The 25147-nt window shown below is 53.6% G+C and overlaps 1 protein-coding gene across 1 annotated transcript in view; it reads right to left on the reverse strand.

The window, feature by feature from the left end:
* Nucleotides 1-383: 383 nt before the first annotated feature.
* Ptprf (protein tyrosine phosphatase receptor type F) overlaps nt 384-25147 on the reverse strand; it is an 83136-nt gene continuing 58372 nt past the window's right edge. The window contains exons 12-33 of the mRNA XM_076860603.1: nt 24712-25017; nt 23862-24055; nt 19107-19224; nt 18450-19028; nt 17662-17759; nt 17219-17472; nt 17042-17135; nt 16245-16463; nt 15741-15895; nt 13158-13273; nt 9552-9649; nt 6542-6665; nt 6200-6375; nt 5027-5146; nt 4619-4773; nt 4254-4539; nt 3985-4163; nt 3623-3749; nt 3270-3395; nt 2850-3004; nt 2616-2751; nt 384-2117 (exon numbers count right to left, since the gene is read on the reverse strand). Coding sequence (XP_076716718.1) covers nt 2049-2117; nt 2616-2751; nt 2850-3004; nt 3270-3395; nt 3623-3749; nt 3985-4163; nt 4254-4539; nt 4619-4773; nt 5027-5146; nt 6200-6375; nt 6542-6665; nt 9552-9649; nt 13158-13273; nt 15741-15895; nt 16245-16463; nt 17042-17135; nt 17219-17472; nt 17662-17759; nt 18450-19028; nt 19107-19224; nt 23862-24055; nt 24712-25017 — 3884 coding nt within the window. The 3' untranslated portion in view covers nt 384-2048. The remainder of the gene's footprint in view (nt 2118-2615; nt 2752-2849; nt 3005-3269; nt 3396-3622; nt 3750-3984; nt 4164-4253; nt 4540-4618; nt 4774-5026; nt 5147-6199; nt 6376-6541; nt 6666-9551; nt 9650-13157; nt 13274-15740; nt 15896-16244; nt 16464-17041; nt 17136-17218; nt 17473-17661; nt 17760-18449; nt 19029-19106; nt 19225-23861; nt 24056-24711; nt 25018-25147) is intronic.

Here is a 25147-nt window from a genome sequence, read left to right on the forward strand (position 1 = left end):
CAGCATGGTCACAGGTTTTTAGGCTATAGGGCCATCCCGCCCTTTAGGGGAGAAGGAAAGGAAGGAGGTGATTGTAGAGGGGGAATATGGCTCCTAGAAGGGGAAGCCCAGTATCCCCAATATGACAACCTACAACATCCCAAGAGGAAGAGAGGTGAAGAGTGTACTCTCAATTCCAGGGTGCTTCCTAGGGTGGTTCAGGCCTGACTCTTGGTGGCTCCATTTTCAGGGCTGAAGAGACAGCCATGACAGGAGCCAGCCCTGTCACAAATACTCAGCCTCACTGTCCTCTCAAGAGCAGGCAATCTCCAGAACCCATGCTAGCTACTGACTTAAGAGTCCAGATTCTTTGGATCCCAAATGAGGTGAGACAGGAAGCCCAGTTTGTAAGAAATCTGATTATTCAAATTTATTACCATCAAGAATTATGCAATGATGCTGTAGTTTTTCTTAACAAATAGAAAACAGACTGTGTACAACAGTGAACTCTACAGCACTAGCATCCACAAGGTAAAAATGAATGTTTCATCCAACATTACCAACCCTGGATTGTTGATCTTGACTTAGCCTAGCTAGACCTGGGGACCTCGGCATCATGTCCCTTGGCTAAAATAGCTATGCACCCTTCCCCGCCCCCACTTACCTATCTAGATAGTGCTGCCCAGAGGAAGAGGCCCTCTCCCTGCCCCTCAGCAAGCTGAGATAATAAGATTGATTATAGTACCATTGATAGAAGTCCAGTAGTCTTGCCACATTGGTTTACGAGGGCATCTTGAAGGAGTGGAAAAGAGCAATTCTCAGGGGCTTTGAAAACAGCTGCAAACCAGGGAGGAAAATCATCTGGCCCCTGCTGAGGACAGATATGTGCTACCAGGCCCACTGGCCTGGACCTGAAGGGCCAGCCACGCCCCCGCTGGGCCCTGAGGTGTGTGGGGCGTGACACAGACCCTGACCTGTGCCATTTGCTTGGCCACGTGGCCAGACTCCACAGCCTACAAATACCAGCCCTACCGCAATGCTGGGGACAACAGCAAGGCTCTCGAGCCCCTGGGTAGCCTCAGATGCACAGAGTCACTTCCTTCTTGGGGGTTTGAAGCAGAGGCCAGGGCATGACTCTCTGGTTTTCTCTTTCATTTATTCTTCTTCCTTTTTTTTTTTTTTTTAAATGGTTTTTTGTTTGTTTCTTTTTAACCTTTGCAAACACGATGGTGATGAGGAATGCCTTGCTAGGCTCCCTCAGACACGTCTGTGGTTGTGGGCTGTGAATGTTAAACACACACTGGAACAGACGACTGGGGATGTGTTTCCTATCGCCTCCCCGCCCACCACTGTCTGTGGGGCCTAAAAAAGACAAACAAAACCTAGAAGAAAAGAAATAAAAAAACAGAAAACAAAAAACAAAAAGCAAAACTGTGTTTCCCTGCATTTGGCTGGAACAGGATCTCCCCTGAAGGGCTGGAGGAGCAGCCCGACCTGTGCCACTCCCGGGTCCATAGTCAAGCCTTGCTCAGGCTAGTGGTCCAGCTCCACACGAGGAAGGCAAGGCAAGTTCTGTCCTTCAGCAGTATAAGACCAAAAAAAAAAAAAAAAAAAAAAGTGTCCAAAGTGAACTCAAAAAGGAAAAAAATGAGCCCCAAACCCCAAAATGGCCCATTCTGCAATTAAGGATTTGCAAAAGGAAAAATCAGAGGGAAGAGGCTAGGATCCCTCAGTCTACCCCACCTAATGTATAAAAAGGAGGCTTTGCCCCCATCCCCACCCCATGAGAAGCATGAGAAACGCGGAGCTGAACAGAGAGCTTGAAGCAGGCTCTAGTTGGGCCTGGTGGACAGAGAGCCTGCCTGCCGGTCCGCCCACTAGCCCAGGGGGTGTTCTGGACTCTCTGATTGGTGTGGCAATGTTCCTTAAACGCTGTGATCCCAGTGGACTGTGCTTTGCCAGCAACAGCATCCGTGCAGGAGGGCTGGACGATGGTCGGTATGGCTCAGAGGAGCTGGGTCCCCTCCATAGCCCCCTAGTGGGGGCAGCGGAGGAGAGGGGAGCAGTAGTTACGTTGCATAGTGGTCAAAGCTGCCGAGGTACTCCAGGGCCGCACGGTAGCACAACTGGTACTGGTCCTGCCAGGACAGAGCAACTGGTCAGTGTAGGCAGTGCCAACAGATATCCCAAACCACAATGTTGAGAGGGCACTCATGCTGCAGCCCATGGCCTAGGGAATCAGTGTCTTCTGACCAAGTGCAGGCGCTGTACCCTGAGAGTTACCCTAGGTACGTACTATCCAGGGGCCTAAAAGAGCCTCTCAAGGCTGTTCTCTCTCCCTTCCCTCTCCCAGGCCCCTGTATCTACCTGTTTCACCTGCCACTCCAATCATGTTTATCTGCTTCTATACCGTGCCGTGTCCAACCCTAATCAGAGACACACTACGAATTCAGAGCTACTGAATAAAGGAACACATCTCACTCATTTCTCCCCTGCACCTAAATCAGAACAGGCATTGGTACACATCTGTAGCACGAACAAACCCTTGTGCCCGTGTATGTCCAACTGCAGCCACAGCCTAGGGGCGCAGGGAGGGCTGTCAGGAAGACTTCAGCCCTGCACATTGGTCTACACACCTCTGTCTGCACCATTGCAGGACGCTGTGTGCGCAGGGTCTTCACAGTCTGGAACATGTCAACCACACCCTCGTAGCGCATGCGTTCCAGGACAATACTCAGAGTGATGAATACTCCCGTGCGGCCTACACCAGCACTACTCAGAGAAGAGCCAGGTCAGAAATTCTGCTCACCTCTGGCAGCAGTATGCCAGGCTTTTAGGCCCACCCCCAGCCCTGATGGGGACAGCCCCACCTGCAGTGTACTGTGATGGGACCGTCCTGCCCAAACTGCTCCTTGGTCTTGTGCACTTGCCCGATGAAGTCTATGAAGCCCTCTCCTGTCTTGGGAACACCCTGCTCTGGCCAGTCTGTGAACTGGAACTGCCGGATTGTCCTCGACTGCCCATCCTGGGAGAGGTGGGCAAGGTACAGGGTTCAAGTTTGTGTCTTAGGCTATAGTCCCTCTGGGCCAGGTTGGGGGAGTACAATAACACAGGCATGCACCCTTGAAGTCATTACCCATGAAGCCACCCAGGAAGATAGGTGCACACTCCCAAACCTACACTCTCTTTTGATTCCTGTAGTTAAGGTACCGTGAGGGCAGCCCCTGCCCACATCTGCTCAGGCAGTGTGGTCCTTTTGTGTGAACTGACAATCTCTAACCAATACTCACCCGAGCATCTGTGACTTTGAACTCACGCAGGATGTACTGGGGCATGTTGTACTCAGCCATCGGGTCGACAACAAAGTACTGGTAGCGAGCAGAACGCTCTGCTGGCCAGTACTGGTGGCACTTCTCCTGTGGACACAGGGCCCAGCCCCCATGATCAGGTGGGGAGGAAGGAGGAAGGGAGCACCAGGTTTCAGAGGACTGTAGGACAGGATGCCTCAGGTGGTGAGAAGGTGGGGTCTGAGGCTAATGCTGATGGAGGCTGGGGTATGAAAATCTCCTTGTTACATGGAGAGTAACAAAAGGGGTGTCTCTCCCAAGGGTGGCTGGGTCCTTAGGGGAAGGGGTGGGCTCACCCTGCCCATCTCCCGAAGTTTGGTCAGCATGACGATGATGGTGGAATTGTGCTCCCATAGCATGCGCCAGAAGTCCTCGGTGCTCTCTGCCAGAGGCCCCTGTGTAGCTATGTAGGCCTTCTGCTGTCTGGGTGGACATAACACTGAACATGCTGGAGGTGTTGCTGCCCCCAGTCTCCCCTGAGATTGCCTGGTCCCTTGGGACCCTGCACAGAGCACCCCTCCTCTAGGAAGCCCTCCCTGCTTTACTCGGCCCACTCTGGTCTTCTGGGTTGGCCCTACCATGTTTCCCCTCATCCCCACCAGCCAGGCTCAGGCCTGGGCACTATAGTGCGTGGTGTGGCAGGGACAAGCCTGCTGACCTATAGCCATCCAGGAAGCTGGCATTGATATAGTCAGAGCCTTCCACACCACGGATGGGCTGCAGACACACCCGGGTCAGTTCATAGGGCATGATGTTCACCAGGCGGTTCTTGAACTTGTTGCAGGGCAGGTTGGCACTGATGAAGCGAGATGTGTGGGCCTTGGAGCTGGCCAGCAACTATTGATAGGAAGGGTCTGGTCAGGTATGGCTTCCTTGGGGAGCCACGGGGGTTCTGCATAACCCAGTTCAGGCCCACTGGAGCCCTACCTTGAATTCGAGCTCCATGGCAGTCACACTCTCCCCTGGAGGCACTTGGCCCAGCTTCTGGATATGGGCGTAGAGGTTGCGGGCAGGCACCTCTGTGTGTCCACATGTGGCAGCCTCCAACAGCGCCTCATGGATGAACACATACTGGTCCTCTGTCTGCACCATATAGTTTCTCTGCGATCTCATGCATGTCACATGGCCATAGATGTCAACTGTCTTTTCATGCTTCATTCGTTCCAGCATGGCATCGATAACGATGAAGCAGCCAGTACGGCCCACACCAGCGCTGCAGGACATGGGCTCAGCTTGGGTTGGAGGTCCCTGCCTCCCACCCCACTCCCTCTGGTGGCACCATACCCTCTCACCTGCAGTGTACCACCATAGGCCCTGCATCTAGCGGGTTGCAGGCTTTGACCCGTCTCAGGAAGGCTAGGATGGGAGTTGGGTACTCGGGAACCCCATGGTCTGGCCAGGCCATGAACTGGAACTGACGTAGCTCACGCTTCTCACTAGAGCCACTCTGGGGAGCAAAGTCAAGAGAGATGCGGTGACTAGGAGTCTCCCTGCCACACATCCAGGGCTAGACTCACCACTCTTGGATAGATTCAGAAACCATACAAGGCACCCTGAAGAAGTTGAGGAAGTTCTTGTATCATCCCCCACAACCCCCACCCCAGTCCTTGACCCTCTGATACCTACACTGGTCCCCAACTCTAACCCACCATACTCAGGCCTCTGTCCTTATATGGACAAGTACCATGGCAGAGTCATACCTTGTGGAGAGCAAAGGTGCGCATAGTATATGTGGCCAGCTCCACAGTGTCCAGCAGAGTCACCTGAATGAGGCCGTAAGTTTCAGTGCCACGAGCTGGCCAGTACTGATCACACTTCACCTGCAGAGGGAAATACAAAGTAGGGAGCAGGGCACAGGTGATGATGTCAGAGAGTACACAAAGGCCCAGACAGGCAGAAGCAGAGAGGAAGGCCCAGCCTATTGGTTAAAAGATCCTCCAGCCTTGAACTCTCAAATCCACTGTCCTACTGGGCACAGTGGCATATCCCAGTGACATGGGAGGCTGAGGTAGAAGGATTGCAAGTTTGAGAACAGCCTTAGCAACTTAGTAACAACCTGTCTTAAAATAAATAAATAAATAAATAAATTAACCCCCGGTGAGGCACTGAATTTGATCCCTGGCACCATATATAAATAAACAAATAAAATAAAGGTATTGTGTCCATCTACAACTAAAAAAATATTTAAAAAAAAATTTAAAAGGTTGAGGATGTAATGATAAAGTGCCCCTGGGTTCAATCCCTGGTGTCCGGCCGTCCCACACAGAGACACGCATGTGCGCACACATACACACAAATCATTTCTTCTCTCCCTCATCAAGCCTCATCACACTATGTCACTACCCTTGCCCTCACTGGTGGAATGAAGGCCATAATTGAAAATTATTTATTCAAGACCAGATCGCACCAGGCACATTTTCTGCCAAATTTACCCATAACGTTTATGCCCCATTTTCAAGCTCTGTAAATTTTATGTTCCAGTCAATGGTTTGCAGTGCAAAAGCAGATAACAGCAGTTCCTTCCACTAATTAACTGAGGAGATGTGTTAATGCCCCAGGAACACTCCAGCATCTGGGGAACATGTGAACACCCTGGGAACAAGCCAGCAACTGGGGAACATATTAGCATTCCAGTAAATGACAGCATTTGGTGAAACACATTAATATCCTAGGAACCCACTAGCATCTGGGGAACATGCTACATCCCAGGAACACCCCAATACCTAGCAAACATGACAGTACTCCAGGAAAGCAACAGTGCTTGGGGAATCCCTTGAGGAACGTCTACCCACAGGGACAGAATAAGGTGTCAGATGTCACCTGTTGGCTGAGTTATTTCCTGTCCACCTCCTAGCAGGGCCCTTCAGTCTTACCCGGGACTTCTCCTCCAGCCGCGTCATCATGACCACAGTGGCTGTACGCTGTTCCCACACCATCCTCCAGAAATCACCCATGGTCTCAGGCAGTGGGCCCTGTGTGGCAATGTAGGCGTTCTGCTTGCGATAGCCATCGATGTAATTGGCATTGATGTAGTCACTCCCCGGCACACCTACAGAAGGAAGGGGATATGGCAGAGCATTTACTAAGTGCCCCTAGACAAGAGTGCCATGCCTCAGTGCACTTGAGACTCAGGGATGGCCTCCATAGCAAGAGTCAGCCCAGATAGCAAGGGGGAGGTGAACAAGGGCTGGGAGGAGGCTCTGCCCTTGGCTCACCATCGATGGAGGTAAGGATGACTCGAGAGTGGTCGTAGGCAATGACATTTGCGTAGCGGTTTTTGGGCTTGTTCACCTCCAGGTTGGAATTCTCCCATGTGAACTGCTGTCCAGGGTCAATGGACTGCGGGGGACAGAAAAAGCAGGTGGAGTGAGGGGTGAGCAGAGGGACACCTACCCCCTGCTAGGAGACCCTGCCTTCCAAGCTGTGCTTACATCCTGTCTTCACTTTGAAAGCTGCACTGGCCCTCTACCAATGCTGCTGGTAAAGCTGAGCACCACCCCTAGCCACAGAGCCACGGAGTTGCCAAATCTCCTAATCAGGAAAGTGATGTACCGAGGAGTCCTTTAACCATGGCACCAGATCTCCTTGTTTGGTAGAGTACACTGGGGTGGCCAGGGGAGAGGACTGTGCATTCTATGAATGAAATGGGCACAGGCAGATGGAAGCAACAGCAGCACCCTTGGCCAGACTGAAAACTACTGAGTGCCCTGGACACTGTGCACCACCTTGCCTGGCTCTCTTCTGCCTCTTCAGCTGTTTCTTCTCCATCTGCTGCCCAGGGCCTGCCCATCTGCAGGTTGGATACAGCTTCCTCCAGTGATTCTCCCAGGCCCTCTCCTCACTTTGTCCCCTTTCCTGAATGACCCCCACTGCTGGCAGGATTCTTGCACTTGTATGCTGGAGCTGTCCAAGACCCTGGCTGCAGCCCAGGAGCTCTTTCCTGAGTACCTGGCAGCCTCCTGGACAAGAAACTCACTGGCCCTTCAGTCTTAATTCAAAGCCACATTCATTAGCTTCCCTGCCAAATCTGCTCTGCTGCTGGGGCTCCACCTTAGTGGATGGCACTATCATCCATATCCCAGAAGCCCAGGCCAGCACCTGCCAAGTCCACCTCAAAACCTCCTCACAGCCCCTCCTGTTGACCAGCATTCTGGTGCTCCTCCCCTCCTCAGCTCTCCACCCTGTTGCCATCACCCTCCCTCTTCCTCCATTCTGACCCACTCTTAATGACCCTTCAGACATTTAAAAAATGCAGATCTGAATATCAATTTCCTGCTTAAAAGGCTCCATGCTCTCCATTGCCTCGGCAGTAATGGTAATAGCTAACTGTCAATGGGAGCTTCTGATGTGCCTAGCACTGTCGTGAGTACTCCGTATTTTCTCATCTAATTCTATATGAGATGGGTTCTGTCATAAGCCTCATTTTACAGATGAATACATTCCATAGTACTTTGCATTGCATGCAGCATCTTTCATATTTTGGTCCCAGCCTTGACACACTCCAGGGGACAGTGCCAGTGCTCCAAGAGACCTCCAAGCACAGCCCGACCCTTGGACTGCCTCAGTGCTGTCAACCTCCCTTCTCTGTGCATGTTGGTCATATTTAATACAAGAACATATGGATTTGGTCACACATTCAATGCTGATTACCTGCCTGCGTGTTTCCCAACTGATTGGGTCCTAAGAGCATTTGTCTCCATATCCCCAGCACCCAGCACAGGGAGTGGCATACACTTTAGTGCTTGCAAATGTGATAAAAGACTAACAGAATGTTAAGGATGAGAGAGCTCTGGGATCCTGGCTGAGGGAGAGCCCTAAGCAGCCTTGAGTGGCCAGAGTGGACTTCTGGGTAGAAGAAGGTTTTACAGGATAACCCAGAGAAGAGGACAGAACGGGTAGTAGGTGGCAGGGGGATTGCTGTGATCAGAGGTCTTGTGAGCCTACACAGTGAGGCCCATCTTCATCAGAAGAAGGGCAGGGATGGGACATGGCATAGGTGAGTCCAGGTGGCAGACCACTTCTGGTCAGACAGACAGATAATGAGCAGACAAGCCCAAATTATGAGCTTGTTACCTGCAGTGAGGCCACACAGAAAGCAGGCCACAGTGGGTGCCCTACCATAGAGGCAGCACTGTTCCTTTGAAGAAGGAGTGTTCATCTGTCTGCCTGCCAAGCTCAATTTTCTCTTTGGAAACCTGGCTTAACATGCTGGAAATCTGTCTGGCCTCATGGCCCTTAGAAATGCAACCTTGGTACCCTGGGACACTTCCCCAAACACACCTGAGGGTGGACATCTGACTGAAAGGGGAGCAAACTCTCAGGTTAGGCTGAACCAACTCACCCATCACTTATCTGTCAATGGTGTTTTGAGGTCCATGTCAGGTGCTGGGAAAGAGTGATGGACAAGGCAGAAAAGACCTCTCCATGCTTACTACAGGAGATGGGCCTCTCCTTTAGCTGTGAGTCAGGTAGAAGCCCTCAGACCCTGAAATCCGAGCCACCAACAGGCCAGAGTGAGGTGAGCACAAGGAGGGTCTGAAGAGCAGGGCCTGAGCCCCTGGCTCTTCACCTGCGAGCTGTGCACTGCGAGTGCACGTGTGAGCACAGGTGGGTGACAGCTGACGGGATAGAAGCTGGGCTTCCACCACACCTGCCTGGGGACCGCTCTCTTAACCCTCATGGGTGCAGTCACCATGGGAGGCTCAGCACTCTGCTGTCCCAGGCTGTCAGGTAGGCCTGAGTTGGAATCTTAGCTCCACTACTCATCAGCTGTTTCACTGTGGGCAAGTCACTTTCCCTCTCTGAGGCCCACTTCCTCACCTGAGGGGACAGTAATATAGTACCACCTCAGAAGGTTATGCGGGGAGAGAGATGATGATGTTTGGTGCTCAGCCAATGCTGGCCTGCAGTAAGCTCTTGACAAAAGCCAGCTATTGTGGCTATTATTACTGATCTGGGTCTGTACCCTGAGTCTGCCTCTGTTGGAATCAGGGTATGTGTGTGAGCACCCAGCATACTGCTAAAGCATCTCCTAGGTGACCACAGAAGGTCCTGGGCAGGGCCTTGGCTAGACTCAGCACCTGAGGAGGCTAGTTCCCCAGCTGTCATTCCTCTCTGTATACCAGGAAAACCTGGAACCCTAACCACTGCTTTGACCTGGGACAAGATAGGAACTGTTATGGGGTAGGCCCCCGCCCAGCCACATGGGACAGGGTTATGTCTCACCTCATATTCCTGGGAGAACTTGAGGCCATCATTGGCTTTGAGGCGTTCAATGTTGTCTGCCAGATCGGTGATGGGGATGGGTGGGTGGTCTCGCATACCTGGGGAGGCAGGGCAGACGCAGGCAGTTAACATGAGGCTTGAGCAGGGTGGTGGAGACAGCCCTGATGCATGTATGTACACACGTGAACATGTGGGACCATGGAGCACTTGGCACTGGTGGCATGGAGACGGCAGCACATGCGGCAACAGGGATGGAGGAACACACAGTGGCCAGAGGGTGGAGAGGACAGAGGGGGAAGTACATGTGCTGTGAACACGTGGAAGCATGTCAGGTGACACTGTGCTGAGTGGGGGCACCAGGGCTCTGCCTGGCAGGTCTGCTCAAGAGGAAGGGGAGGCTTCCTCCCTCCTGGGCTCATACTAGAAGCCCAGGTTGGCGGCAGCTGATAGGTGGAAGCTGGGTTCCCACCACACCTGCCTGGGGACTGCCCTCCTGCCCCTCACTGGCGCCGGTCACTACAAGAGACTGGGTGACACTGTTGTCCCAGACACAGAGAGTGTGGATGGAGTGGTCGTGAAGTACAGACGATGGCAGAGAGACCCAGAAGGAATACACAGAGAGAAACTGAGGAGGAAGATGTAGAGAGAGAGACAAGGATACAGGAGGGAGAGGCACCCTGAGAGCTATCAGACTGAGAAAGAAGGCAGAAAAGAGACGTGGAGGTCACGAGGTGGGAAGAGAGGAAGGGGGCGAAGAAGAGAGATGAGGAGACGCCCAGGAGGGGAGAGAAGAGAGGAAAGGAGAGAGATGAACAAGGAAGGTAGGAGGCGATGGGGGGAAAGTAGAGAAATGGAAACAGACACCAAAGCCAAAGTTTCCCGAAGCGTGGGAACTTTGGAAACTAACTTGAAATATTCGGGCAACTGGGGGCACTGGAACCTGCAGAGAAAACAAACCAAAAGAAAAAAACACAATGGGGCGAGAGAAGAGAGCCCATTAACCTTTTCTGATCACATGGCTATGAGCTCAGACACAGTGTGGGTGGGGCAGGAAGGTCAGAGCAGTGAGGAGCAGGGGGCCATGGGATAAAACCCACCACAGGCCTCTGGTCTCCCAGTAACGCAGACAGATGTCCTGCCTCTAGATGTGAGTGTTCACAAACTCCATGGGTTGGTGGCCTTTCAGGGTTCTTTTTATGACCAACTATTAAGTTCAAACCAACCGTATTCCTTCCGGTATCAAAATTTGGCCTTTGGGGTAGAGGGTATATCTCAACAGGAGTGTGTCTTCTCAAGTGCCTGCCCATGTCTCCTTCACATGCAGCGGCCTCTGAAGAGTTTCTCTGCACCCCACCCGCCCACTTCTCCTCAATCTGTGGAAACATTTCTGCCCCAGTGCTGGGTTGCCACACTCCCGCCAATGTCCTACCTGCCAAGGCATTGGTCCTCCCGAGTCTCCCACTCTGCTAAATAAATTGCTTAGTCCCTTCCTGCCATGCACAGTTCTCAGTGGCACTTGAGAGATACCTGCTCCTCCTGTCACCCCTGCCCTCCTCCTGACTACTCTTCAACCATCCTCCTTGACACTGTGCCACCCTCCCTCCCTGTCTCCCTCTCTTCCTGCCTGCTCCCAGGAAGAGCCTTCTGTTTGGGGGCTTTGGCTGCTGCATGCTCCTCAGCACCTGCCACACTAGTAGTTTCAGCACTGAGGCTAGAGCAGAGGTCCAGACCCTGCAGGCCCACTGCTACCCACAGTCACAGAGCCATCCTTATATCCCCCATGTGCACTCAAGCCCGAGTCCTGCTGCCCTCATCTCCTTCATTCTTCCTGAGTCCGTCCCTTCCCTCCATCCCCACTGATGCCTTCTACCCACTCAGCAGCCTAGTCTCTCTGCTCCACTTTCTCCCCCTTTAATCAATCCCTTCTCACATAGCAGTCACAGTGCTATTTCTACAGCACAATTCTGACCCTGTTAAAAACCTTTAGTGCTTTCCTGGGACCCTCAAGATGAAGTCCCAAGTTCCTCAGCCTGCTGTCCAAGTCCCTCTGCAAGGGGTCCTCTGGCCTGAACTTCTATTCACCTGTTGGTGAACTCCAATATTGGAGAAACACTCAAGTAGCTCATGTGTGCAATGTCTCCATTCAAAGGAGCTCCTCCCACCCTTTCCCCTAAACAGTGCCCTCATGGCTTGGCACCTCTTGCCAAGCAAGTCCTCTGCCCTGCAGTGCTACTGTCCTGGTACTTGTATTCCTCACAGATCAAATCTTGCTGGCCTGCTAGGGTTGCCTGGCTTGTTTAATGTCAGAACACATGCCCTTGGAACTCAGTCACCATGTTGTAAGGAAGCCCAGGTCACATGAAGAGGCCATGCCTGGATGTCCAGCTGACAGTCCCAGCTAGGCTCACAGCTGATTTGTCAATCACTAGACACCTCAATGAGCCATCTTTACAATCCAACAGCTAGGAAACTTTTCCCTTAAGAGGCCAGACAGCAAATATTTTAGGTTTTGCTTCCAATATCTACTACATCTACTGATGTCTGTCTTTCGAGTGCAGACAGACCCAGAAATGAATGGGTGTGACTGCATTCCAGGAAAACTTTATTTATAAGACCAGGTAGTGGGCCGAATTTGGCCATGGGCCATAGTTTGCCAACCCCTGCTTTAAATGATTCAAGCTCCCAGCCTTCAAAGTCTTCCTGCTGAGGGCCCAAACATTCTAGAATAGAGACGTTGCCCCTGCTGTGCCCTGTCTGAATTCCTGACTCATAGAAACTGTGAGAGATAATACATAATTATTGTTTTTTTAAGCCACTAAGTTCTGGGTTAATTTGATATGCAGTAATAACTGGCTCATATATACACAAACCCTCTGTGTGTGCATTAGTTCACTCATTTGTTCTGTTGTTGTGTGCTCATTTCACAGGCATTCAACAAGAACCCATTGTATACTGAATGCAAGGATGGGGGATGAACAAGACATGGTATCTGGTGCCGCAGAACTCAAAGGTTGTGGCTGAGGGAATTCCAGCAGAGGAGATCCCCAGCCATGAGTGGGGCACCCTCCCAAGAGGTGAGGTCTGTGCTGTGTGGCTCAGAGAAAAAGGAGTGACATTTCAGGTAGAAGAAACAGCCAGATAGCATGAGAGTGGCTGGGGAGGAAGGGCAGGCAGTGAGCCTTGAGCTGCAGTCCCTGTCCTTGTACAGTAGATCTGGAGCTGGCCTGTAGGAAAGGTCAGGTGTGACACCTCATTTCTTTTCCAGTTTCTTGTGGGGCATTGCTCATTGCTAACATGCCGCTCTTGTGGAGGGTCAGAGGACGGGTGCAGAGACTGGCCACCCTGTGACTGGGATGTGGGCTCGAGGGAGCTCCTTAGCCCACATTCAGAGGCCTTGACAAAAGACCTGTTGGGACTGATGAGCAGCTTTGCTGCCCTGAGGAGGATCCTGGGCCCTGAGCACCTGACCAGATATTGGATATGGGACTTTTTTGTCACTTCAGTCCAAAGAGAACAAAACTGGGGTCCTTCAGTGACCTAAGGAACAGAACCTGCAGCCTGCTTAATCTAGGCTGGCAGGCAAGCAGGCTGGGGAAGCTGCCCTACCTGGGGTCTGGTAGTTGAGTCTTCGCATCTCCACAGGGTCAGAGGAGTGGGCCAGGAGGGAGTCCTTCAGCCCAATTGATTGCTCATCCTTTGATGATGGGGAGTGGGTCCTTTTCCTAAAAAGGCAGAGGCATGTCAACCATGTCAAGGTCCAGGTCAAGGCCAGCCAGCTGCAATGGAGCCCCCATGTTCACAGTTCTACCCGCCCATGGCCCCACCTCATACTAGGGTCCTCTGAGCATGGAGGAACCAAGGGCAGAGCAGCCTCAACATGAAGGAACACAGAGTAGGGATGGGGTAGGGAGACAGCAGGAGTGTGGAGTAGACAGAGCAGGTAGTGCAGCAAGGAAGGAAAGGGTCACAGAGGCTGTTGGCTCCTTTGGACAGAAGGCAGGTCACTGCTGGGCAGTGGCTGCTATCCCCAAGACGACCACAGCTGAGGCAGCAGAAGCCACCAGGAAGAAACATGCAAATGACATATAAAATACACAAACATCACAGGGGACTGGGCCCCAGCTGTCTGGCTCTCCAGGTATCAGGGTAAATGCCCAGAGCAGCAGGGGAGGGACGGGAAAGGTGTCCTCTAGCCAGGTAGAGTCCTGTCCCACTGGCTTCCACTTTCCCATCCACAAGTCAGGGACAGACTATAGGATCCAGCTGCTGAGAAACGCCCTGGGGCCCCTTGCAGTCTGCACATGTGTACTGGGGGAGCTGCCGAGTGTACTGCGGTGTGTATGCATCCGGACACCGTTCCCTGCTGCTCTGCACAGTGGAGCAAGACAGTCTCTTGCAGCACTGAGGTAACTTCTCCGAGAACTGGGAGCCTGGGGAAGGTTCTGGTGAGCTCTGAGGACTCAGGGGAAGCAATGAAGCTGCATCGTGCATGTGCCCTGCGGGGAGGAGCATCCTCTGTGGAGGGTATGGAGTCGAAAGGGCAAGACAGCAACAAGGCCTGCCCCTTATGCCAATGAATATTCGTTCTGAACCGGGCAGCCTGTTGTGTTGACTGGACAGTTTGCTGCTTAAAGCAACAGGTCAAGAGGCTTCTGGTCAGAAAACCGTCCCTCCCTGCTGGCCTGACATGTACACAGGGATAAGAAGTAGAAGGGAGGCGTGTGAAGGGAGAAGGAACAACTCCTACCTTTCTTGTTTACTAGGTCCCGAAAGACAGGCAAGGACAGAAGAAAGGAATGATCATTGTTTCTGCCAAGCACTCAGCCCTTACACGACCGGGGGACGCTGTGGGATCCTTATCACATGTGACATTCACAGGGAGGGGGCTCTCTTTTGCATAGACACCATGATCCAAATGGGAGTGGGAAGGATGAATGGGTATAGGAGGTACTCCTCAAGGCCCACCCATAGGTGTGAGCTCTCCAGAAGGGGCACTGGTCCAGGCAGGGGAGAGATGGGGCAGGAGACAGGCACTCCTCCATGGAGATGCGCCAGATACACAGACCAGCACACATTCTTCTGCCAGGTGCTCTCAGACGTGCTTATGTGCTCTGCCCAGGGCCAAGGATTGGAGGCTCAACACACTGTTCCACAGGCCTAGAATGTGTCCAATGGAGCATTCCGGGGCAGAGGCATGGCTGTGTAGGGAAAGGATGGGGTGCCAGAGAAGGCCCCTTGGGTACCAGCACCTTGAAGTGAGTCTTCAAGGACGAGGAAGCAGCGGGGTGCAGAAGGGAGAGCTGCAGAGTGGAGAAGGGCTCAGACTCCACTGTCCTGGGAACTGCATTAGTTAGGTGTGATGATGTCAAGAGTGGAGGCAGGGACCAGATTAGCCAGGTATTCAACTGTTAAACGGAAGACGTTGGGCTTTATCTTTGAAGCCACCAAAAGGTTTTAAACTGACAGTGACAACATTAAATCTCTGTGGGTGCAGCTCAGTGGTAGAGTGATTGCCTAGCATGTCTGAGGCCCTGGATTCCATCCCCAGCACAACAAAAAAAATTGTGAAGTTAAATCTCTGGAAAAACCTTGGAGACTTGGAAGTAGACAGAAGGGAAAACTTTCAGGGGCAGGTGGCTGCAACTATCCAGAAGAGAGGACTGAGTGTTAAAGACAGAGACCAATATAGTTTTGGCACAGTGGGCCTTCAGTTAATATTTGCTAAGGAAAAATCTGTGGGGATGTGTTCCTGCGCCTCGGTCTTGACCTCTCTGGGCCTAAATAGGAGAGCATGGCTGGTAAACCACGTAGGAAGAGTGGCAGGAAGTGCTGAAACTAGGGGACCAGGAAATCTTGGTGTCTGGAAGAGGAGACAGATTCACTCACACTCAGACAGAGACAAACAGACAGATGCCCAGGGATGTACACAAAACAGCTCTCTTGAGATCCTCAGCCCCTCTTCACACCCAGGCTGACAGGCACACAGAGGCTCCCCACCAGAGAGGTGCATATAAGCAGACGCAGGTGCACACACACAGATGCTGCTGCCCATCCTGGCTTCCCACTGTGCCTGGGGGGGCCAGAGGCCAGGTTGGGATGGCTGCACTTACTCCAATGCACTGTACCCAGAAAGGGCCTTCGAGGTGAGGGGCAGGTGCTGTCCCTAGGGTCCCTGAGCGCAGCACTCACCTCTTGAACAGGAGGATGGCGATGACAATGAGTATGATGAGGATGACTGCCAGGACGGGGCCTGTCACCCACAGCATCTCGGGCTCCTCCTGCTGCTGGGCTGGTGTCACCTGTACCACGATCTCATCCGAGTAGGGGCTGGAGGCATAGCGCTTCTGTGGCGCAGCAGAGGAACAGCACAGGCGGTGAGCTCAGTGTGAGACTCCCACCCTCTGCCCATCAAACCTGCAGAGAAGGTGCTGGGGCTGGGTTACACCGGGCTGGCCCTGGCCTGGTTTTCTAAACCCTAAGAGGTTGACCTGAGGCTGGGCAGCAGGATTGGGTTCCTGGGCCAAATGGGGTCTGGCCTTTTGGGTCTTGCCACCTAGTGTCCTGGGAAACTTAGTACACATCTTAGGTCTCAGGGGCCACCTAGACCTGGGGTCTCCTCATGTTTGAGACTGGCCTAGTCTTAGGTCAGGTCTGGGGTCTTGGGTGCTGAGAGCCAAGCTGGCTCAGGCAGACCTGATCCACAGGTTCCTTCAGGGAGGCAAGCACGAAGCACTGGTAACTCAGGTCTGGAGACAGGGGTCGGTTGTAGAAGCCTCGGTAGCTCTTCTTGTCCCCCAGGGTAAAAGTCTCGGGGAGCACGTCCACCTGAGCAGCTACATACGGCTTTAGCCGTTCTGTCTGTCGCCGTCGCCGCCGCCGCTCCTCACCACCCTGCTCAATAGCTTCCAGAAGCTGGCAAAACAGAGCACAGAGTCACACGGGGTCTTTAAGCATGCTGTTCCTGGGGCCATGGCCTGGCCACTGAAGGTACATAATAATGCCAGGTACCACAACGGTACCCCTCCTGCCAGCCCATGAGAAGCCTTATGGGTAATCTCATCCTAATCAGAGAGACAGTTTCCAAATAAGCTGTAAGGAGAGAATAGAAGACTTCATGTGTCCCAGGAAAACAAGTTTAAGGCTCATTCCAGCCTCTCCATGGTCTCCATATATGTAGGATTCTTGAAAGTCTACAGAGCTCAGACTATAGCTATGGAAACATCCCCGCTGTTACCCACCGCAGGGGATTCTCCCCAAACACTTCCCAGGCATTCTCCACAGTCTTCCAGGAGTCCTCTGAATACTCTCAGGGGCCTTCCCCTAGAGCCCCTCTCTCTAGGGAGGAGACAGGCTGCCAGCCAGAGCAGTCACAAGAGTGATTTCAATTGGGGTAGGGGACCCAAGAGAGTCCACTAGGATACACTCAGGGCAAGGTGGCTACTGCCAAACTGCGTGGGGTATCATTAGTGCCAGTCCCCTCCCCCAGGCACCTCATCCAGCTCCAGCTCCTCAGGTGTGTTCCATCTTGGTGTGAGCATGTTTCCACCCACACGGTCAATGGGCACCACCACAATGTAGAACCACCTGCGTGGGCAGAGCAGGAATCAGTACAGCCATCACCAGCAGCCTGCATCCATGCCCTACCCCTGCCACCAGCCCCTGCATACTTGACCAGTGAGGGGTCCTCCACTTGAGGCATAGAGAGGGCAAAGCGGCCATCTTCTATGTAGGCAGAAGCAGGCAGCGGCTTGTGTGGCAGGAGATCAGGAGCCGTGCGGATGGACACCAGGTGCTGCAGGCCTCCCGCACTGCTGCCACGGTTCATCAGCACAAATGAGTACTCTGTGTTAGGCTGCAGGTCTGCGATCAGCTTCCGCATTGAGTGCCCATCCACCTCCACACTTTGTCCATTGTACAGAATCTGCAGGAGATGAGAGGGGGAGCTTGGCAGTGCCTCTGAGTGAGGTTCCTACCGTGCGCCTACAAGGCACAGGATGTGAACCAGGACCCGGTTCACAGACACATGCACTCGTGGACTGGGAATTGGAATGAATGACAGCACACAGAAGGCCTGTGTGGGGTGGTCTGGCTGACTGTGGCCCTTACCCACCTTGAAGGGCACAGCAGACTTGTAGGAGTCAGGGACCTCCCAGCTGAGCAGCACAGATGTCTTCATCGCAGCTGCCACACGGAAGTTCTTAGCAAACACTGTGGAGGCACAAGGAGGAAGTCAGCTCTTGCTGGCTATCTGGTGTGGGGTGGATGAACCAGAGGATAAGACATTATGGGGAAATAGGGGTTTAGGAACAGCTTCAGAGAACCAAGCACCCCCATTCCCAGCCAGCTTCAAATGGCACAGTTCAACTCCCAGCCAAAGCTCTTCCACAGTGAGCACTGAACAGGGTAGCGGATGCTACAGCACCAATTGCCAGAAATCTCCAGAAGAGCATGGGTAAAAGCTTGAACTCACAGACACCAAGTTAGAGGCCAGGTGTCAGTGGATAATGGTCATGAGAAACACATGGCCATACCAGGGCACGGTGGAGCATGTTCACTAGAGATCAGTGGGTTTCAGAGATTAGTGCTATAAACCAAAGATCAGTAGGCTGTACACCCAAGAATGGTGATGGAATCAAAAGAGATCAGTGGGTCAAAGTCACAGGAAATTGAAAGGTCACGCAGCAGGTCAGTAGGTCAAGGACAGCAGAAGTCAGGGGTCTCACACCCAAAAACATGGTGCCCATTCACTAGAGATTAGTAGTCACCGTCATGAGAAATTGAGGGGTCACACAGCAGAGGCTGGTGGATCACAGTTGCCAGAGGTCAGTGGGTCAAGAGAGCAGAGGTCCCCAGGCGTAGCCACATTTGGGCAGGCAGTGCCATGCCCACAGCACACACCTTGCTCCACAGGCATGGTCCGGGACTGGATACTGGGGCTGAGTGGACCGGCGCCTTTGCTGGTATGTGCACGGACCTTGATGTCGTAAGTGGTGTCCGGCTTGAGCCCAGACAGGGTAAGGTGTGTGTCAGCAGAGATGTTCTGCAGCTCCTGCTGGCTATTGATGTCACGGTACACCACAGTGTAGTTGGTGATGCGCCCATTCCTCTCTGCTAGCACTGGTGGGTCCCAGGCCAATTCTGTGGTAGACGTGGTCAGTCCTGTCACTCGTAGGTTTTGGGGAAAGCCACTAGGCACGTCCTCAGGGGTTGTAATCTCCTTCTCGAACTCCTCGCCTGGGCCGGCCCGGTTCTTGGCAGCAAGCCGGAAGATGTAGGTGGCCCCCTTGTGCAGACCGGTGACTGTAAAGTGCTGATCATCTTTGCCAAAATCTATGGTGTTAGGCCGCGCCTCATCAGCCCGGCGGTATTGCAACCGGTAGCCCAGCAGCTCACCAGGCAGCTCCTTGGGTGGGTGCCACTGAAGTAGCGCTGTGTTCATGGCTGTGGTGCTGACCATCATGGTGGGTCGGCCTGGGACTAAACAACCACGCACTGGGCTCTGGTGCTGCCCTCTCCAATGCCCACCCTCAGCTCTGCCCCTGACCCCTCACTCACCTGCCCCAGTTGTTGTAACAATTTTGGGCTTGCTTCGGGCACCATCCCCCTTGGTGGTGTAGGCAGCTACAGTAATGGAGTAGGTAGTCTCTGGGGTGAGGCCGCTGATGGTGGTTTCCTGAGGGAGGAGGAGGGGCAGTTCCCGTCAGAAGAGGTCAGACTGTGTCAGCTACCTCAGGACCCTAGCCTGCAGGGAGGCCCAGGCACACAGGGCCAGAGGTCCTGGGAGGTTAGGCTGTGAAATGCTGGACTGCCGAGGTAGGGCAGCCAGGTAGAATGAGGGCCGAGAGGATCCCACCCATTCCAGGAGCCACAGGCCTAGGACAGACTGATCATTCTTCCTTTCAGACAAGAACAAAGGGCCATGCTGTTTCCTCAACTCTGTCATGCTGTAAATGGCACCTGACGAGGGCCCTGCACACATTCTCACAGGGCAGAGGCTCACACATACGCAGCACCTGCATGGCTACTGGCACTCACATGCACACAGACTATAGCTCTGCCTGCACACACCTGCGGACATTAAGAAAACACGCGCATGCATGCGCGCGCGCGCACACACACACACACACACACACACACACCAGGGTGGAGGGGCCCCACCCTACTAGTCAGGATCACAGCTCACCACCCCTGGGCCACTGACTCTGTGAACAACCATTCCCTGCAACACCCTACACCTGAGGGCATAAGGAAAGACAGGAAGAAGACAAGGAGCTCCCCTACACCTGCGGGACTCCATTTCCCATGTTCCCACTGATTCCTAAGAAGTCAGCCAGGGCATGTCTTCCCACCTTGGAAGATCCTACCCATACACCCATTTCCAGCAAAGGCATCGTTTCTGGACATGCGGAGAAATAGCACAGGGGGACCAAGCCACGCCACACAGGGAGAAGAGTGGGAAGAAGAGAGGGGACCACCGTGCAGTGGGAACAGGGCTGCCACCACCAACCCTGGTGTCCCTCCAGCTCTGAGCCTCAGGTGGAGTCATGGCAGCTACCAACAGCCCCTCACAGGCCTCTTCCTGCCCCAGCTGGAGGGTCTCCCAGGGCTGGGGCTCCAGCAGCACCAATGCCCCACCCAGCTCCCTAGATTCTTGTCCCAGCCTGTGCCCTAAGCAGGTGATTTTTCACTCAGGATCAATAAGGCCTTACGATCAGGATTGGATTTAACTCCATCCCTGTCTGACCGGAGCAGGGGCCAGGCCCTGGTCGATCATGAACATTGGCTTCAAATTGCTGCTCGACAGGCGAGAAGTAAGGATTAGAGGAAACGCCAATCGCTGCTCAGCTTGGTGCTCGTGTCTAAACGCCAATTTTCTCCAGATGTGGCTGGTGCCCTGTGGATCTTGGCAACACAGGCTGGGAGGAGAGAAGGGAGAGGGGGAGTGTCCCATGAGCCCAGCCTGACCCAGTCTTGCCCACGCTCGCACACCTGTTACTTACATAGTCCTCGGACTCCTCTGGCCGCCACTGACCGTGGGAGAGGGAGAAAAAGGGAGACAGGATGGTGAAGGATTCTGGCCTGGAGAGGTCCTGGCCCATGGAGGACAGATAGAGGCCTTGGGCCTCTGAAGTGCCCATAGGGGTAGGAGCCCAGGACAAATTCCCATCCAAAGATTCAAGTCCCTGCCTCACTGAACGCAGACAAGGGCTGGGAATCCTGGAGGGCAGACAGCCTGAAGCGGTGGAGGAGCTCAAACTGAGGGTCAGAGAACTCTAGGTAGAGACCCTCTGCAGCAGAGGCTACGGGTGTGGGGTGAGCACAGGCAGAGAGTAGGGAAAAGACTGAGGGGTGAGTGGGATGACCACACAGCTTGGTAGTTCCAGTCTACATGTGTCTTGGTATGATTAATCAAGGCCTCTTTCCACTCTCAAAGTTGGAACAACAAATTATAGCCACCTGAGTATAAGGAGCACCCCAGAACATAAGAGATGCATGGTGGCTGGGGTGGGTCAAGGGGCAGATTAGCTGGCAAGATTATGAAGGTCATGAGTGTCCAGCTTAGAGCCTGGGCCCTGCCCACAGGCACCGGAGCCCCTGACACACCTGCTCCCTCCTGTGGGTGCCTGAGCGTTGAGCTAGGAAGGCCAGCCAGTTTCTAGGGCTGGCAGTGTTGCGATTTCTTAGTAAATCCTTTAGTCCGTTGGTGCATGTAGGTGGTTGGAGGGGTACTGAGGCCTCTGTTCTGAGAGTCTGTGGTTCTGGAGGGCCAAGGGCGGGCCAATAAAGCATGGCACAGGAAGATGATTTACAGTACCTCCGGGCTACAGAAGCCATGGGGCCCCCCCAGCCTGGCCACCCTCACAGAGTTGACCTACGCTCCTCCTATGCTGGCAAGCTCTACTGCAAAGTCTTTGGAACACAGTACCGGAAGATGCTTGATAGGTTCCTAACAGTTAAGGCCACTCTGCAGGGTGGGGCTGGGCTCTGTTCCCATTTCCTTGTTGCAGGGAGATGAGATGTCTAGGCCAGGCCTGCGCATGGTGTTCTCACATGTCAGAGGCAGAGTGAAGGAAAAGGGAAGGAGAGGGTCAAATAAAATGGAGTCAGAGACAAGGCAGGGAACAGAGAAGTGGCAGGAGGAGAGAGAGAGAGAGGAGAGGGAAGAGGCTGAGCTGGAAAAACCAGAACAGTGAGGACAGAAACCATGAAAAAGGGACAAAAGAAGACAATGAGATGGAGTCAGAAACCATCAGAAATAGCAACAAGCCTGGGGCTGGGGACTGCAGTTCAGTGGTAGAGCACTAGGCTAGCATTTGTAAGGCTCTGGGCTTAATCCCCAGAAGAAGAAGAAACAAACAAACAAAAAAACAACAACAAAAACCAAAATAGCAACAAGCCTGACACAGAATCAACACAGGAGACAGAGCTGGCTGTACACTCAGGGGTCAGGGGCACATGTATCAAACGTTCTTTCTGTTCTGATGGGGGCCCTGGGCTGAGCAGATGGTGCTGCTGGGTAGAGAAGAACAGGCTGCTGTGTCCTTGACAGGGAAACGGAAAGAACAGCTGGGTCCTGTGGCCAGGCTGCGGACCAGGACCCATCTGCTCTCCTACTGGCTTGGAGCAAAATGACCACACCCGGGGGTGGCAAGGGCAGGACCTGTCTTGAGTGGTCTCCCTTGCTGGGGTGTACTCCCCATCAAGGACATACGGTTAAGAGGATATGCTCCTGATCTTCTGGCCCAGCTCCCTTCCAAACAGCTTGGGACCAGAAGGGGGCACCCTAAATGACTGCTCTGAAACCCTACTGGCTTCAGTTGCAGTGCTGGCCCCAGCTGTGATGGTGGCCCTCTAGGATGGGAGGGGCTTGAGGGAGACCATTCCTGGGATGTTTCTAGGTGGGTGTGTCTGCTGAGGCTTCCTGAGGAGCCCTTAACCTGCCCTAGGAATGCAGGGGGTACACACACCCCACCCTCCACCCCTTTGGTCCCTCAGCATGGGACATGCTAAGAGGAGGAAAGGACCCTCAGGGTAGAAAGGAATTTTGCCTCCGAGGGATGAGCCCAACTGGAGGTTGTAGTGGGTGAGCCTACACTTCAGTGAAACCCACAGAGCATGGAGTATATGCTCATATCCCTGCTGTAATCCCAGGGAGAGGTGAGAAGCTGCACAGGGAGGGACTCCAAGCTCCTCCTGCTAGGTCTGGCTTAGCACTGGCCCAGGTCCCGATTCTGGATGGAAACATCTTGACAGCAGACCATACCAGGTATTATAACCCTTTTTTGTTTTTCCTACCAGGGATTAAACCCTGGGCCACATCCCCAGCCCTTTTAATTTTTGTAATTTTGAGACAGGGTCTCACTAAGGAGCTTAGGGCCTCACTAAGTTGCTGAGGCTGGCTTTGAACTTGGGATCTTCCTGCCTCAGCCTCCCAAGCTGCTGGGATTACAGGCATGTGCCACTATGTCAGGATAATTGCAGTCTTTTTCCAGCACTCCAGAGACTTGGCTTTTTATTCAAGTTCAGCTACCCACTTGCTTGGTAATTCTGGCTACTCACATAGCTTCTTGGTGTTGAATATTCTTCATCATAATAGCAAACTAGTGCTCAGAATACCCCAGGGACCTCACCCCAAGCTCATGGGCGGAACCATCACCATCACTCTCAAGAGAACACTCACATAGGTTAGTGTGAGGCAGGTTAACTGGCAGGCCTTGCCCCTGAGAGAAACATCAGGGTCTGGGTCTTCCTCATGGGGGGTCAGGAGCACCGTTACACTCAACTTGGCCATTCAGATTGGCATTGGCCACTGGCCTATGGCCAAAGGGGGTAGGAATAACACAGCCTCAAAAGCCACTATCTACCTCTGGCTGTGGCAGAGTGGATACCTTGTACAGCACCACCTGGAAGGAAATTGAATCTGCAAGGTCCAGTCCAACCACCACACTGTCCAGTCCAACCACCACACTGCATTTGCTTCCTGCAAACCATAAAGGTCTGGGGTCTGTGGAGACGGAGCCCCTCACTGTGAGGGCTGTGGCTAAACCACTGAGACTCCTACCAGGACTTAGGTTGGCACAGTCTGGGCAGCCCTAAGACAGAGAGAGAAGGTGGAATCTGGCCCTCACCTCCCAGTGCCAGTGCCCTCACCCCTGCTGCAGCAGTATATTTCTGGTGTCATGACCAGAAAAGGCAGACATAGCACCCCTGAGGACAGGCAGGGGTGGGAAGCACATCTGGGCTCCAAATGGAAAGCAGTGTATGCTGGTCGCTGTTCACCCTTCCACCCACCACCACACAATGGCGCACCTGGGCCTCAGACAGCATGACATCTTGGATGATGGGTGGACCTCGGGGCTCGCCATTCTCTAGTCGCACATAGGTGACCTGGTAGCCTCGAATCTGGCCATGCTGCTTGCTGGGGATAGGCAGCTTCCAGGAGACATGCACGGCAGTGGAGTTCAGCGGCTCCACCTCCACCTTCCTTGGTGGCCCACTGGGCACTGGGGGCCAAGTAGAAAAGGAAGTCAGACCTGGTTGTATTGATCTTGGCTCAGGTGGGCACAGCAAACTCCAGGGCCTTGCCTCTGCACCCTCTCTCCCAGGAAAAGACCTAATGTCATTTCCCTAGGACGTCTATCCTGGTGAAGAATCCACTCCCTGCCACAGGGAGGAGCCCATAACCGGCCCGGCCAACCCCTCTGGCAGGGCTACCTCATTTGGAAGGAGAGAAGATGTGATGGAATAGGTGGAGGTGAGGCACCAGGCCTTCAGCTATCTCAAAGTCAGCAGGACCTGTACCAACTCTTCCTGGTACTCCACATTATGCCAATGTCCAGCCAAGCTTGAGTTACGCTGACTCTACTTTGAGAATCTTTTGCAGCAATCTTCCTAGTTTTGACCTCTTGAATCTTAGGTGGGGCTGCTTCTCCTACCATAGTCTTTTAAAGACTTCAGCTGCCCTGGGGAAAGCCCACACCTCGGACTTAGGCATGGGTTGTCTCATCAGCTACATCTCCCCAGTGTGGGCCACAAAGTTTGTACCAGGAGACAAGAGTCTGCAGGGGCTTGAAAAGGAAAGGCCCTGGGTGCTTGGTGGGTAGTGTCTGAGGCAGTGTGCCTCCCCTCCCCCGCCCTTCCTCCTGCCACCACCACCTACCGTCCTCGTCGGTGCGCACCAGCACCGGGCTGCTCTCCGGGCCAGGGCCCACATCTGTGTGTGCCCGCACCCACACCCGGTACTCCGTCCACTTCTCCAGGCCCACCAGGTCCCAGCTGAAATGCTCACGGCTGATGCCATCCACCACATGTCGCCCGCGGTCCTCGCCGTCCACCGCCTCATAAGCCACGGAGTACTGCGTGATAATGCCGTTGCGGCTGTTCGCTGGCGGTGGGACCCAACTTACCCGGACCGTGGTGGAACCCGTGCTCACACATGTCACCTTCTGGGGAGGGGCGGAGGGGGCTGGGGAAGACAAATGGGGGGAAAGCAGGCAGATGGAGGGTGGGGAATCACAGGCATGGTGACCAAGTCATAGTGGACAGGAGACTCACCCTGACAGGCTCTCAAGTGCTGAAAGGGTCATCATGGGGGT

Source organism: Callospermophilus lateralis, chromosome 7 (genome assembly GCF_048772815.1).
Source record: "Callospermophilus lateralis isolate mCalLat2 chromosome 7, mCalLat2.hap1, whole genome shotgun sequence".
Classification (NCBI taxonomy): Eukaryota; Metazoa; Chordata; class Mammalia; order Rodentia; family Sciuridae; genus Callospermophilus; species Callospermophilus lateralis.